The sequence below is a fragment of the Diceros bicornis genome, chromosome 2 (assembly GCF_020826845.1).
Source record: "Diceros bicornis minor isolate mBicDic1 chromosome 2, mDicBic1.mat.cur, whole genome shotgun sequence".
Lineage (NCBI taxonomy): Eukaryota > Metazoa > Chordata > Mammalia > Perissodactyla > Rhinocerotidae > Diceros > Diceros bicornis.
Window position 1 is genome coordinate 37,244,726 of NC_080741.1, and position 15,806 is coordinate 37,260,531.

The 15,806-nt window shown below is 36.5% G+C and overlaps 1 protein-coding gene across 4 annotated transcripts in view; it reads right to left on the reverse strand.

Annotated features, from left to right (window-relative positions):
* CLASP2 (cytoplasmic linker associated protein 2) overlaps positions 1 to 15,806 on the reverse strand; it is a 168,608-nt gene that overhangs the window by 15,468 nt on the left and 137,334 nt on the right. For all 4 annotated transcript variants that reach the window (XM_058554565.1, XM_058554545.1, XM_058554555.1 and 1 more), the window contains 5 exons: positions 14,244 to 14,387; positions 6,905 to 7,048; positions 5,315 to 5,421; positions 3,618 to 3,771; positions 1,097 to 1,325 (listed from right to left, as the gene is read on the reverse strand). In XM_058554565.1, coding sequence (XP_058410548.1) covers positions 1,097 to 1,325; positions 3,618 to 3,771; positions 5,315 to 5,421; positions 6,905 to 7,048; positions 14,244 to 14,387 — 778 coding nt within the window. The remainder of the gene's footprint in view (positions 1 to 1,096; positions 1,326 to 3,617; positions 3,772 to 5,314; positions 5,422 to 6,904; positions 7,049 to 14,243; positions 14,388 to 15,806) is intronic.

The following is a 15,806-nucleotide window of genomic DNA, read 5'->3' on the forward strand; positions in this document are numbered from 1 at the left end:
TATATATTACTATACATTACTTGAGTCTTTAATAAAAAAAGAATTAATGGATCGTGTAATTTGTAGAGGAAAAAATGTAATTCTTTATTATTAAAAATAACCGAAACGGGGGGCCGGCCCCATGGCTTAGCAGTTAAGTGCATGCGCTCCACTACTGGAGGCCCAGGTTCGGATCCCAGGTGCACACCAACGCACCACTTGTCGGGCCATGCTGAGGCGGCGTCCCACATACAGCAACTAGAAGGATGTGCAACTACGACATACAACTATCAACTGGGGCTTTGGGGAAAAAGAGGAGGATTGGCCATAGATGTTAGCTCAGGGCTGGTCTTCCTCAGCAAAAAGAGGAGGATTGGCATGGATGTGAGCTCAGGGCTGATCTTCCTCACAAGAAAAAAAAAAATAACTAAAATGTTTGCAGTGATTTGTACTTTATAATCAGTTTTTATACATCTTATCTGTACCTTACTGCATACTGTGATCAGAAGGGCAATTAGTACAACATCACCATTCTTTCTTAGAGGTGACAAGAGAGACTCTGGAAGGTCAACCAACTTACCAGGCTATGCAGCTTAGTGTTAGAGCTTAGTTCTAAGCCCACAGTTACAAGCCCACTCTAAGTGTTACAGCTTAGACCTAAGCTGAGTCCAAATCCTAATGGTAGCTTTTCCCTTATTTGGTCCTTGAATGTATCTTATTAAAGAGTCTATGACTTCACACTTAAAAGGCTATGGTACAGAATAGGTATTCCTTCAAAGGGTTTTGTCATTCTTGCATAAAAATTAATGACTGAATGAATGGTGTCTAGAGATAAACTAAATTGGTAAGCTACAATTGGTTTCAGTTGTTTCTGGGAGGTCACTGAGGTTTTCTTGATTTTGAGGATGATCTCAGGATGATTACCCTGTTTCTCATTCTGGGGAAGAAAACTACCAAACCACTAAAAATGAGCTCCTTGAAGAAGGGAGAAAACATTCCCATCCCAAAGATTCTTACTTTTTAGGGAGTTACAATAAAAGAGCATGTGTATTTCTTTTGCTTCATTGATTACCAGTACTCCAAAACACAGGTAGTAGCAGCATGACCCAGAACGTACCATCAGGAAACTGGTCGGCATCATCATCAAACATGGCTTCCTTGAGGGCAGACTTATTGAAGGGACTGATGCTATCTGAATAGTTATATGGATTATAGTCTCGAGAGCGTGGAGAGGAGTGAGCAGGCATCGAGTGGAGCAATGAAGCTTTATTATCAAGGGCTGTTTGGGTTGAGTCGGTAGCATCACCTCCTGCTCTTGGGTCGGACATCCCAGGACCGCCACACATCTATTAATGGAAAGGGAAAGGCATAGCAAATTAACTCATTTTCAAATATCTCTTAGAAATTCTAAAAAGATGTTTCCCTACTGCTTGAAATGCTATTTAAAAAAGGTACAATAACCAGCTGAAAAAAAAATTAAGTAATGGAAATCAACATGATGAGTTAAAACTTACATTCAAAATGTCAAAGCTTATAGTAAAGATGTAAAGAAACCACAGCTGTGAGGGCAAATAAGAACCATAAAAGAATGCTATCTCTAATGATTTTTACAGTTCCGTTGCCAATGGCTTGACAAAACAATATATATAGTATGATCAGCAACAGCTTCTCTATGCCAGTTAAAGATATAAAAGGACTTTCATTAGCAACACAGAACTCAAAGCTGCTAGATTCCATTATTAAGGCAGTAAATTATATAATGACAATATGTCAACAAAGTATAAGAAAACCAAATAAAAAAGGCCTGCTTAAAAAAAAAAAAGGCCTACAAGGACTGCATAACTTTAGAAAGGATGCTTGATGGAGTTTGGGCATGTTAACATACTTATCAATACTAACACTGATACTAATACTAGTATCAAAATCATTACCACCATCAGTATCACCATCACCACCATCTACTGAGCAACTATGTGCCAAGCCATTAGTTAGGTGCTTTACAAACATTCTTCAAATATTTACTGTGCCCCTATTACATGCCAGGCATCCTTCTTGGCATTGGGGATATATTAGTGAACAAAAGAGAGAATGATGTCTACCTTCATCAAGTTTACATTCTAGTGGAGGGACAGTGACATTAAAAAAACATAACAAATGAATAAAGTATATGGTATGGTAGAAGGTGATTAGTGTATGGGAGGCAGTGCAGTATCAAAGGGATCATGAGTGCAGAGGTGGGATAGAGGAGGCTGCAGATTAAACAGGGTGTCAGAGTAATTTGAGCAAAGACTTGAAGGAAGTGGGGGAATTGTCCATGGGGCTATCTGGAGGAAGAATGTTTAAGGCAGAGGGAATAGCCAAGACAAAGGCCCTGAGGCAAGAGCATGTCCATGTACCCTGCTATCTCTGGGGGGAAAAGAAAGTCTCAATTAGGCAGTGATTCTTATTAACTTGTTATTACTACTGCGTGCAGCTTTTGGGGTAGGGAACCTCAAATATGAGTGGTAAGCTGGTTTTTGGCATCCAGTTTACTAGGTGCATCTGCCAGATAGGCATGGGGAGAAAAACAACAGCAGGAAAGACGTCAACAAGGCAGAGGAGGGAGCCCTTAAGAGATATGCTGAAGCACTGCAACATTCTATAATTTTGCAAACACTGAGAATCCACAGATTTCATAGGAAATGGTGGGGTGGCTTATTTTGAGAAAAGTCTAAGCTGTCAGAGAAAAGTCTAAGATGAAGTAGATTAAAAAACAACTACTCTTTGTATAACGGCAGAAGCAGCAAACTAAACAATAATATTCACAAATGTCAGAAAGATGGGCCACAATATTCTTAATTGGAGCCACACAAACTGATGATCCAAACCACTATCACAAATCACTACACAACAGGACAAAAAAGTCTAAATGCCTTATTTTGTCTTATAAGACCCATGTGATCAGGCCATGTTTCATTCCCCAACTCTTTCATAATGCTCCAACTACACCAGCTTTCATCCTCACCCTCAAGTATACAAAGCTTGTTCCCTTCTAAATGTCTTAGCACTTGCTATCTTTTGTGGAATTCTCATCTCCTAGATCTTACATGGCTTTACTCAGGTCTCAATACAAATGTCACCTTCTGAGAGAGGCCTTCCTTGACCACTTAATCTAAAATAGATTCACTCTACATTCTAACCTATAATTCCACAGTACTCATCTCTATCTGAAAATGTACAAGGAACTTGAGGGCAGCGACTCTGCCTTGTAAATCTAAGACCCAGAACAGTGCCTGGTATGTGGTAGATACTCAGTAAAAACTTGTATAGTGACTGACCCCCAGAAAATTATATATGAGAATGAGAGAAAGCAAAGTTTAAAAAAACACCAAAAAACTCTTTTTTGTAATTTTTTTTTTTGTCCTCCAGAAACCCCCAGTATATAGCTGTATATTCCAGTTGTAAGTCCTTCTAGTTCTTCTATGTGATCCGCCGCCACAGGATCGCTACTGACAGACAAGTGACCTGGTTCCATGCCCGGGAATTGAACTCAGCCTGCTGAAGCGGAGTGTGCTGGACTTTAACCACTAGGCTATCAGGGCTGGTTCAAAAAACTCTTAATGAAAAAGTCTGCAATGTAAGAATATTCAAATACTCACTGAATCACCATCATCTTTTCTAGAATCCCTTTTCAATGGCTCATTCATATCTTCTTGACTACGGAAGCTGAAATTCTGAATTGCTTCAGTGACACCTCTAAGAGAGCTATATATATCTTCAGAGTTCATATTTTCTGTGTCATAATCAAATGCACTATGAAAAAGACAACAACTAATTTTTATTTATGTCTAGTTTTAAAATACGAACACATTTGAGGAGATTATGTAGGATATTTATAAAGACAGGTATAGAATGTATATTCCCCAAAGCATAATTAGCAAAACAAAACCTGGCAGCTATAAACGGTTAAAGTACATGTCCTCTTGTCCATCCATCAGGGGTAGCTTACAATGACTCTAGAATGCCAGGCCCTTAACAAGTGGTTTGTCTTTTCATCTTCAAAAAATATTCTGATTAACCAAGGGTCAGCAAACTAGGACCCCTGAAATCTAAGAATGTTTTTTATATTTTTAAATAGTTAAAAAAAATAAAAATAACAATTCATGACACATGAAAATTATATAAAATTCAAATTTCAGTGCCCATAAATAAAACTGTATTGGAACACAGCAACGCTTATTTATTTAGGTATCGTCTATGGCTATTTTCACGCTACGACAACAGAGTTGAGCAGAGGTGACAAAGACTGCATGGCCTGCAAAGCCTAAAATATTTACCATATGGCCCTTTACAGAGTTTGCTAACCCCTATGATTAACTCACAATAATGGTGCTGCTTGAAGAAGAAATAAATGTATTTTATACAACTTTGTAAGAAGACAAACAATTTTTAACACAATTTTTAACACTGAACATAAATGTTATTGACATGAATTCTATAATCAAATTCTAAAATTCAACTAAGGCTGGAATTCAGCCATCAAAATTGTCATATATTTATAACATGCAAGAAATAGGCTAGATTTTTCTTCCTTAGATGCTGATGTAGTATCCCATAATTGTAATGAATATGATGAAGCATGCTTTGGTATATGGCTAATAACAAAAATCAAGCTATTGACTACAAATACGGACTACTGTGCAAAATATTTTTTAAAAGGCCAGGAAAAGGGAAAATATATTAGTCTATTAACGAGTCAAGAACTTCATCCGAAATACAGCCCATGCTTGAACTGCACAAGTGTGTGAAAATTATATGTCTTATATTTGCATTAAGGACCAATCTCACAGTCACATTTTTTCCTAAGAAGTAAACATAATGCCATTTCATATTTAAGCCTTCCCTATTTGTTCTTCTCTATTTTTATGTTTTTGTCTATAAGCTTAATTTTTTTCCTATTTTTAGAGGTGGCTGGCCAATATTAGATCAAAATATCCATCATTATAACTTGACCTCAACATTTATACTGAGTAGTATAACTGAAAGATACAATTTGCAATTTACTGGATTTATACAGCATATCTGGGAAACATAACTATGCTATTCAATGCAATAAGCAGTAATTTATAAAAGTTGTATAAGTTTTCTTTTCACTTATTAAAAAATTTCCATATCCTATACATTATTATTTAAAGGGTTAGTTTTGGAATAAACTTAGTTTTTTCAATCTGCTGTTTCTATGTGTTTAAGACCTCTCAAGTCAAGGGGAAATCAACTGGAATTATATTAATGTCTGTTTTTCTAAGAATGGGAATCTGCAAATATAAACTATGAAGGACAATCACTCTTTTATTACCTTGGAGATAAAGTATTCTGTGATGTATTGGTAGGAGAAGTAAGAGGACTGGACCAGTTGGCTGGTGAACGTGGTGTTGGTCTTGTCAAAGGACTCCCCATGGAACCCTGATGGAGAGAGTCAAATAAATATTAACATATGACAGGTAAGTTCAACTAAAAGGCTCTTAAGGAAGTATACAATCAAGAAGTTGAACAACATGAAAGAGTCATATTTACAGGTCAATATTTTAAATATTCATGTACTTATCTCTGGTTTCAATGGGGAAAGACTTTCTCCCCATTCAGAAATTGAACTCTTTTAGTTTTTTTTTCTTTCTTTTTGTCTTTTTTTTGGTGAGGAAGATTGGCCCTGAGCTAAGATCTGTGCCCATCTTCCTCTATTTTATGTGGGACGCCTGCCACAGCATGGCTTGATGAGCTGTGCGTAGGTCCGCACCGGGATCCAAACCTATGATTGCTGGGCCGCCAAAGTGGAGCGTGCAAACTTAACCACTACACCACTGGGCTGGCCCAGAAATCTAACTCTTTAGTCTTTTTTTGTTCTCCTCACCGACTCCTGCTCTCAAATATTATCAACATCTTTTTCTTCAAAGATTCAACAAGAGCCCAAACTAACAATTTTAAATTAGCTTCTCATTCTGAGACAATTTCCTTCCTTCAACCATTACTAATGTTCAAATTTTATTCCTCCTTGAGTTTGCTTTACAGATGATTTTCACAAAGACACCAAAGGAGCAAAATCTGGTCATATTATTAATTTTCCTATCTATTAAGATATAATGAAATAATCCTTTATCCTTTTAAAAAGATAATTGACTTTGGTCCAAGGAAATTGTTCTCAGATTGTTTTTAACTCTCAGATTTTTACCTTAAGCCTGCCATAACTGCATCTACTTTTTCCTTTATCCATTATCAAACGTCTCTCTCTCTGTCTTTTTAAAACTTAAGTTCAATTCTTTAGGCATGTTATGTAAATGATTCTATATCATTTATATGATTCTATATCATTTATATATATATACACACATATATATATGTATGTGTGTGTGTGTGTGTGTATATATATATATATGTAAAACACTGTAATGTTTCATTTACTCAGACCTTACTTCCCCAAAACAAAGTCCTGTATATTCAAGCACCTATGGACCTTCAAGCCTGTATTTATTAAATGTGAACACATCTTTTTAAGCACTGCTCTCTTTGGACCTTATTTGTTAACACTGGGATAAGTCATCCTTTCTATTCCTCAAATAAGGATTGGTTCATCTAAAGAGCATATCCTAATTCTAATGGCTTACAAAGCTGAGGCCTCATCTAAATTCTGCTCACTTTTCATTTTCCTTGTTCATACTCTGGCCACCATTCACCATCACCCTAATATACACCAAATTATAATATAAAACATGATAGGCCTACAGACTCTATTTTTACCAGGACAATATTTAATTCTGCTCAGGAAATACTGTCCAATGCAAATGTAAAAATTATATACTAAGGTTAAAAGTTTACTTCATGTAAAAGAAAGCAATTATTGTTAAACCAACCATCACATTATACAATAGCCACAAAAATGACTGAAAAATACCTGGGTTCCATTCCCAGTGTTTCGAAGGTGATTATGAAGAAGCTTGGTAGCACCATCCTGAAAAGTTTTTGGTAAAGCTCCTAATAACATTGTAAACTCTGGGGTATTGAGTTCAAATAAGGAAATCAGCACTGACTGCGCTGCCTAGAAAACAAAGACATACAAGAAGTAGATGAATATATTTTGGTTACTCAAAGGAGACCATTTTCTTCACTTAACATTTCTGTTCAATAGCACAGGGCCATCTTTCCCAGAGAAAAAGAAGATATTCTCATATGCTTTCTAATTTCTTTTTTGGAAGAATAAAAAACAAAAATACTTGACCTACCATTATTTTTTGAGGGTAAAAAGGAAATATGAAAAGTATAACGAATACGACTTAATGATCAATGGCAAAAGTTAACCAGACAGTTTCCAGGGTTACTCTATCCATGTATGCTACTAGTTCAGTTTTCCTAATAAATGATTACAAGAAAGAAGGATAGAAATAAGGAAGTATATCCTTAAGCTATACAAAGCCCATCCAGAGCAACTTAGTACTCTAATTTTCATCTTCTCAATGTGTGATTCTTAAATTAATTAGCCGAATCTAGTCTTCTCTCAAGCAGCTCATCTAACAAATCTACAATTTAAGCTAAAACTAGTCTAATGTTTTTGTGGAAATGAGAACAAAACAAAGCTTAATCAGATCAGTTAAGAAAATTTATAAATTTCCTCTCTTCTGAAGTAATCAACTGAGTTATTAAAAGCCAAACTTTGAGACGCAGATTACACAGAAACAATGAGAAAGAAACCCAAATGGTTCACCATCACGACTTGTATCCAAATGTGCGCATCTTGTTCTGGACCTTTTCTAACCTCACTCTATGAAAACCTAAGTGCTCTATGTTTATGGCATCTAAATATACAACACTAAGGGAAGGGTTGAATTATGTTACATTGGAGCAATGGCATACTACACAACACAGCCTTGAAAGGGGACACAGCTCTACACATGAAGAAATTGCGAGAAGGAAAAACATTATAAAACAACAGTTATAACATAAGCCCATTTTGCTAAAAACAACAACAAAATATATATTGTGTGGTTGTGTACTCTAACATGTTAATAGTGCTTAAATAAAGCTATTTGCATTTTGAAATAAAACTTTATGATTCTGTGTCTTTTTTGGAATCACAACACGGAGAGGACCTCAAGTTAATTTGAGTAAATGAATTAGTGATTGCTAAGGTATACTTTATTCCATCTAGAGTTTATTTTGGTATATGAGATTCAGCTTTATTTTCCTCCTAGAGACAGACAACCCAACTATTCTCAAACCATTTACCAATGAGTGTATCCTTTCCTCATGACTTGAAGTAACACCCGTATTATGAACTAATCTCCTATATAAATCTAAGTGTCTTTGGATCTTCCTTTATGTTCCATTGATCTATTTGTCTATTCCTGCATTAAATAATAGAAGTTTATTTATTTATCTTTGTGAGGAGGATCGGCCCTGAGCGGACATCTGCCAACCCTCCTCTTTGCTGAGGAAGACTGGCCCTGGGCTAACATCCATGACCATCTTCCTCCACTTTATATGGGACGCCGCCACAGCAGGGCTTGACAAGTGGTGCGTCGGTGTGTGCCTGGGATCCGAACGGGCAAACCCCAGGCCGCTGCAGCGGAGTGCGCTCACTTAACTGCTTGTGCCACTGGGCCGGCCCAATAATAGAGGTTTAAATTGCATGATTTAAATTGCAATAGCTTTAGTGTATTTTGATGAAGTCCTTCAATTCTGTTAAGTGTATATTTAATGTCACATTTGCTTTATTAGATATATTTCATTTTTATTTTAACATAATTTTCAAGTCTTCAAATAAAAGTAATATATACTTATGGATTTTTAAAAAAGCAACCGTTTTAGAAAAGGTTTTATAATTCTCAATTCCCCTGTTCAGCTCTCCAGAATTCCTCTTTGCAATGCTTGTTTTTTCTGAGAGTTAGGCATTCATTGGCTTATATAATTATTTCTTGATTTATCAGCTTGAGACATTTTCTAGTGATTTCTTACTACAATAGATGAAAACAGGTTCCTTTCAATATCAGCCCTACCCCTTTTACCCTCTTCTCCCTTACGCAATATAGTAACAGTCCATTTTTGTCACATTAGCCAATGTAATCTTTAAAAACATAAATCAGATCATATCTTTCCCTTACTTAAAATATGCCAAAGGTTTCTTCAGTCACATCAGTATTCTAGTTCTTGGAATATCCCCAATTCTTAATTTTGGTGAAATTCAATTTATCTATTTTTTCCTTTTGTTGTTTCTGTTTTTGGTAGTATATCTTGCCAAATCCAAGGTCATGAAGCTCTATCCCTGTTTTTTAAGAGTTTTATAGGTTTAGCTTTTACATTTAATTCTTTGATCCATTTTGAGTTAATTTTTGTATATGGTATGAGGTAAGGGTTCAACTGAATTCTTTTGCATGTGGCTATTTAGTTGTCCCCGCACAATTTGTTGAAAAGGCTATTATTTCTTTATTGAATGGTCTTGGCACCTTTGTCAAAAATCAGTTGGCCATACCAATAGGCACATGAAAAGATGTTCAACGTGACTAATCATCGGGGAAATGCAAATCAAAACAACACTAAGATATCACCTCACGCCCGTTAGAATGGCTATAATCACCAAGACAAAAAACAACAAATGTTGGAGAGGATGTGGAGAAACAGGAACACTCATACACAGCTGTTGTGAATGCAAACTGGTGCAGCCTCTATGGAAAACGGTATGGAGATTCCTGAAAGAATTACAAATAGAAATACCCTATGATCCAGCTATCCCACTACTGGGAATCTATCCAAGGAACCTGAAATCAACAATCCAAAGAGGCTTATGCACCCCTATGTTCATTGCAGCATTATTCACTATAGCCAAGAAGTGGAAGCAACCTAAATGTCCCTTGACTGATGATTGGATCAAGAAGATGTGGTGTATATATATATATACAATGGAATAATACTCAGCCATAAATAAAAGACAAAACCGTCCCATTTGCAACAACATGGGTGGGCCTGGAGGGTATTATGTTAAGCGAAATAAGCCAGAAAGAGAAAGACAAACACTGTATGATCTCACTCATATGTGGAATATAAACCAACACATGGACAGAGAAAACTGTATTGTGGTTACCAGGGGCAATGGGGTTGGGCGGGTGGGCACAAGGGGTGAAGGGAGACATATATATGGTGATGGACAAACAAAAATGTACAACCCAAAATTTCACAATGTTATAAACTACTAAAACATCAATAAAAAAAAAAAATCAGGTGGCCATAGACACACAGGTTTATTTCTGGACTCTCAATTCTATTCCATTGGTCTTTATGTCTATCCTTATGCCAGTACCAGACTGTCTTGATTACTGTAGCCTTGTACTTCGTTTTTGAAATCAGGAAGTGTCAAGTCCTCCTATTTTGTTCTTTTTCAAAATTCTTTTGGCTATTATGGGTCCATTGCAATTCCATATGAATCTTGGCATCAGCTTGTCAGTTTCTACAAAGCCAGCTGGTATTTTGACAGGGATTACACTGAATGCATAGATCACTTTGGGGAGTACTACCATCTTAACAATATTAAGTCTTCTGATCCATGAACATGGGATGTTTTTTCACTTATTTAAATCTTTTTAAATTTCTTTCAAAATTGTTTTGTAGTTTCTATTACAAATTTTACACTTCTTTTGTTAAATTTATTCCTAAGTATTTTAATCTTTTTGATGCTACTATAAATGGAATTGTTTTCCTATTTTCATTTTTGGATTGTTCATTGCAAGTGTTTAGAAATACAACTGATTTTTGTATACTGACTTCGTATTCTGTAACTTTGCTGAATTTGATTATTACTTCTAACAGATTTTTAGTGATTCCTTAGGATTTTCTATATGTTAAGATCATCTCATTTGCGAATAGAAACAGTTTTACTTATTCCTTTCCAATTTGGATGCCTTTTATTTCTTTTTTTTTTTTTTTGCCTAACTGTTCTGGTTAGAATCTTGAGCACAATGTTGAATAGAAATGGTGAGAGCAGACATCTTTGTCTTGTTCCTGATTTTAGGGAGAAATCATCCATTCAGTCTTTCACCATCAAGTATGATGTTAGCTGTGGATATTTGTAGGTACCCTCTATTGGGTTGAGGAAGTTCCCTTCCATTGCTACTTTGTTTAGGTTTTGTTTTGTTTTGTTTTTGTTTTTTTTTTTTTTGGTGAGGAAGATTGGCCCTGAGCCAATCTCTGCCCATCTTCCTCTATTTCATATGTGGCTGCCACATATGAAATGCTGCCACAGCATGGCTTGATGTGTGGTGCATAGGTCTGCACCTGGGATCCGAACCCAAGAACTCCAGGCCACTGAAGCAGAACGTGCAAACTTAACCACTATGCCACTGGGCTGGCCCCCTCAACCCTTTTTGTAATCATTAAAGGATGTTAGATTTTGCCAGATGCCTGTTCTATTGAGATGATTATGTGGCTTTTATGTTTTTACTATTTATACGGTGTATTACATTAATAGATTTTTGATATTAATTCAACCTTGCACTCCTGGGATAAATCCCACTTGGTCATGGTGTATAATTCTCTTTTATATGTTGTAGGATTTGGTTTGCCAGTATTTTGTTGAGGATTAAAAATGTCCATAGTCAGGGGCCGACCAGTGGTGTAATGGTTAAGATTGGCGCACTCCACTTTGGCGGCCCAGGTTCACGGGTTTGGATCCCAGGCATGGACCTACATCACTTGTCAGGCCATGCTGTGTGGCAACCCACATACAAATTAGAGGAAGATTGGCACAGTACAGTGTTAGCTCAGGGCTGGTCTTCTCACCAAAAAAAAAAAAAAAAAAAGTCCATATTCATAAGAGATACTGGTCTATAGTTTTTTTTTTTTTGGTGGTGTCTTTGGTTTTGGTATCAAGGTAGAACTGCTCTCATGGAATGAGTTGGGAAGTGTTCCTTCCTTTTGCGTTTTTTGGAAGGGTTTGTAAAGAACTGGTTATTAATGTTTGGTAGAATTCACCAGGGAAGCCATCTGAGCCTAGGCTTCTCTTTGTGGGTAGATTTTTGATTATTAACTCAATCTCTTTTCTTGCTCTAGTCACACATCTATTTCTTCTTGAGTCAGTTTTGGTAGTTTGTCTCTTTCTAGGAATTTGTCCATTTCCTCTAAGTTAACTAATTTATTGGTATACAATTATTCGTAGTATTCTTTTATAATCTTTTTTATTTCTGGAAGGTTGGCAGTAATATTCCCTCTTTCATTTCTAATTCTACTAATTTGAGTCTTTCCTTTTTTTTTCCTTGGTGAATCTAACTACAAGTTTGTCAATTTTGTTGATCTTTTTAAAGAACCAGCTTTTGGTTTCACTGATTTTTCTCTATTGTTTTTCTATTCTCTATTTCATTAATCTTTGCTTTAATCTTAACTATGTCTTTCTGCTTACTTTAGGTTTAGTTTGCTCTTCTTTTTCCAGTGGCATAAGGTGGTAAGTTAGGTTATTGGTTTGAGATCTTTCTTCCTTGTTTATTATGGGCATTAACAGATATAAATTTCCCCCTAAGCACTACTCTAGCTGCATCCCATAAGTTTTGGCATATCATGTCTTCATTTTCATTCATCTCAGTGTATTTTCTAATTTCCCTTTTGATTTCTTCTTGGATCCACTGGTGATTTAGGAGTATACTGCTTCATTTCCACATATTTCTGAATTCTCCAAATTTTTTTCTGTTATTAATTCCTTTTTTTAATTTTTTTTAATTTTAATTTTTTTTTTTTTATTTTTTTCCCCCTGAAGCCCCAATAGATAGCCGCATGTCACAGTTGCACATCCCTCCAGCTGCTGTACGTGGGACGCTGCCCCAGCATGGCCGGACAAGCAGTGCGCCCGTGCGCACCCGGGATCCGAACCCGGGCCGCCAGCAGCAGAGCGCGCGCACCCAACCGCCAAGCCACGGGACCGGCCCTCCTTTTTTTTTTTTTTAATAATTTTATTTATTTATTTTTTTCCCCCAACTATCTTTTGCCCAGTAGATAGTTGTATGTCATAGCTGCACATCCTTCTAGTTGCTGTATGTGGGACGCGGCCTCAGCATGGCCGGAGAAGCGGTGTGTCGGTGCGCACCCGGGATCCGAAGCCGGGCCGCCAGGAGCAGAGCGCACGCACTTAACCGCTAAGCCACGGGGCCGGCCCTGTTATTGATTTCTAATTTCGTTCCATTGTGGTCAGAGAACATAACTTGTATTACTTTTATCCTTTTAAAAAAACTATTGAGGTTTGTTTCATGGCCTGGCTATGGTCTATCCTGGAGAATGTTCCATGTGCACTTGAGAAGAATGTATATTCTGCTGTTGTTGGGTCAAGTGTTTATCAGTAGAAATAAAGGTCACAAAATTTATATTCTACGCACTCCTTTGCAGCAAATATTGAAGAAAATGATTCACCAAGGAAGAGAGTAAACAGAGCTAGACATAGGATGCAAAAAATGAATGATTGGGATGAAGAGAAGTCTCAGGAAGATGGTGAAGAGAACAGAGGGTCTAAGAAGGAGCTCCCCAGAAAATAAATAATGTGTTTTTGAACATATGTAAAATATTAGCCATAGGTATGTGGCAGAGATGTTGAAAATATTAATAGATACTTATAAAAACATTAAAAAAACACATGCAAATGAAAAACAAGGCAAATTATTAACACTAAGAAATACAAAGCTTTTATAAGAAAGGAGGCAGTAGTAAACCACTTGGTATAGAAGTGAATGCTTTCATAGTGAAAATGTAAATCTTTTCTATTGATTACCAACCATTGATTCCTAAGTATTCTGAAGGTTATGGGGAAAGGTATGGGAAAGGATATGGGATTGGTATGGGAAAGCTAAGTCCTCATTTACCAAAGTAGATAGACAGATAGACATAATGACTAAATTTATCAGTAGATCAATAGATAATGCCTAAAATTAATAAATCAAGAAATAGTGTAAGCTCTTATTTGAAATACATAGGTGAATGCAAGGGGAAAGATTTGGAACATTTTGAATGATTATGAGATTAGAGGTTGGGAGGATTATGGCAAGGACAGCTATTTTTGATTCTAACTTTGAAAATTATACTCATATTAATTGGATAAAATTTAAAATAATTTAAAAGAGAAGATTTAAAAAAAAAAGGTCTTCATACCACCAGCTCAATAACTCAATGGTAACTGGTAATGTCCTGAAAATATTAGCTTCCTTCACTGGCAATCCAAAACGACTGCTTGCTTTTCTAATTTATCTTCTAAACCTTATATTAAAACATACCTTCCGAACATCAGAACTTTTGGGTTCTGTCGTCCAAGTGATGACCCGAGACACTGCCAGGCGAGTTTCACTGGAATTTATAAAATCTCCTGGATCCATCTGTTTGGCCAGAGTTTCTATGTATTTAAGGATAGCAACCTTCACCTGTAGAGGTAAGCACAATGAAAGAGGACAATCAGATGCTCATTGAGAGACACTGAGAACACTTCAGAAACAATTAGGTGATTTTTTTTTTGACAAATAGAAAATGAAAAAACAGCAACAAAGAAATTACACAACCACACACCTACCTGAGGTACAACTATATGATAATGTGCATTTTTGTTTTTCACACAAAGCAGAACTTTTAAGTCCTAGGCATTTCATTCTCTATTTGAACAACTGCTGAAGACTCTCTTGACAAGATTATACACTTCTCCTTAAGTAGGCCTTCAGAGCTTACAGCTGACTCTTGTCTAGACTCCCTGGGAACCAGTCTTTATCAATTGAGTGTAATTTGGCTTTTGGGGAAATGAACCAAAATATTTTGGAAATAAGGTATGGTAAATCAAGTGGGTAATTAAGGTGGGCAATATAAGTCTCTTGTCAAATATACTCTAAGATTCACACAACAAGATCAGGTTCCTTTATAGGTACATCAACTGCTAGAATTATCTTCCAAAAGAAGTGTCACAAAAAAGTTGACACAAGCATCACCGGAGAAAAGACAACTTGATTTGTATAAGAGTTATCATATGTGGGTTTTTTGGATGTGTGGGTGCATGGTGGGTAGGTGTGTGGTGGGATGCAGGTTTCAAAGTCAGCAAGAGGTGGGGCAAAGCACATCATCTTCTGTAGACTCAGCCTTTTTTATCCTTACAGGAAGCCACTACTAAATTATCTCCCTTCTCTCAGGTATGTTGGGGCAGAAAAAAAGGTTGAGATCCACTGTTTTTAAAATCACATCTTCTAACCTTGTAAGATTTCTAAATAATGGTTCTCTAAGACTTTACCAGTGCACTTTAGAAGCGGCACTTGCCATAGTTCACAGTTCACACTCTTTGGATATAGCAGATGCTAAACACCTATTAAATGCTGATTTGCTGCCTTAGAAAAATGAAGGTTTAAATGTATGATCAAAAAGCAATTTTGAAAAAATATCGCCAAAGATTAAGGTAGTCAGTTTTTCTATGCTCTTTTTCCCCTTATTATTGATCTTAATGTCATTTGTCTCATTCAATCCAAATAAGGTCTCTGGGAAGTACCATGCCAAGTTAATATACAGGAAGTAAAATATTAAAATAAGGTTCTGACTTTTGTACATTTTCTCCCTTCTGTTTCCAGTAAAAAAAAAAAAAAAAAAAGAAGGGATCAAATTACATTCTTCATTTCATAATGAATGAATTTTAAGAAGGAATTATAACTTTAAGAAATGTATCGGGCCGGCCCCGTGGCTTAGCGGTTAAGTGCTCGTGCTCCGCTGCTGGCGGCCCAGGTTCGGATCCCGGGGGCGCACTGCTTCTCTGGCCATGCTGAGGCCACGTCCCACGTACAGCAACTAGAAGGATGTGCAGCTATGACATA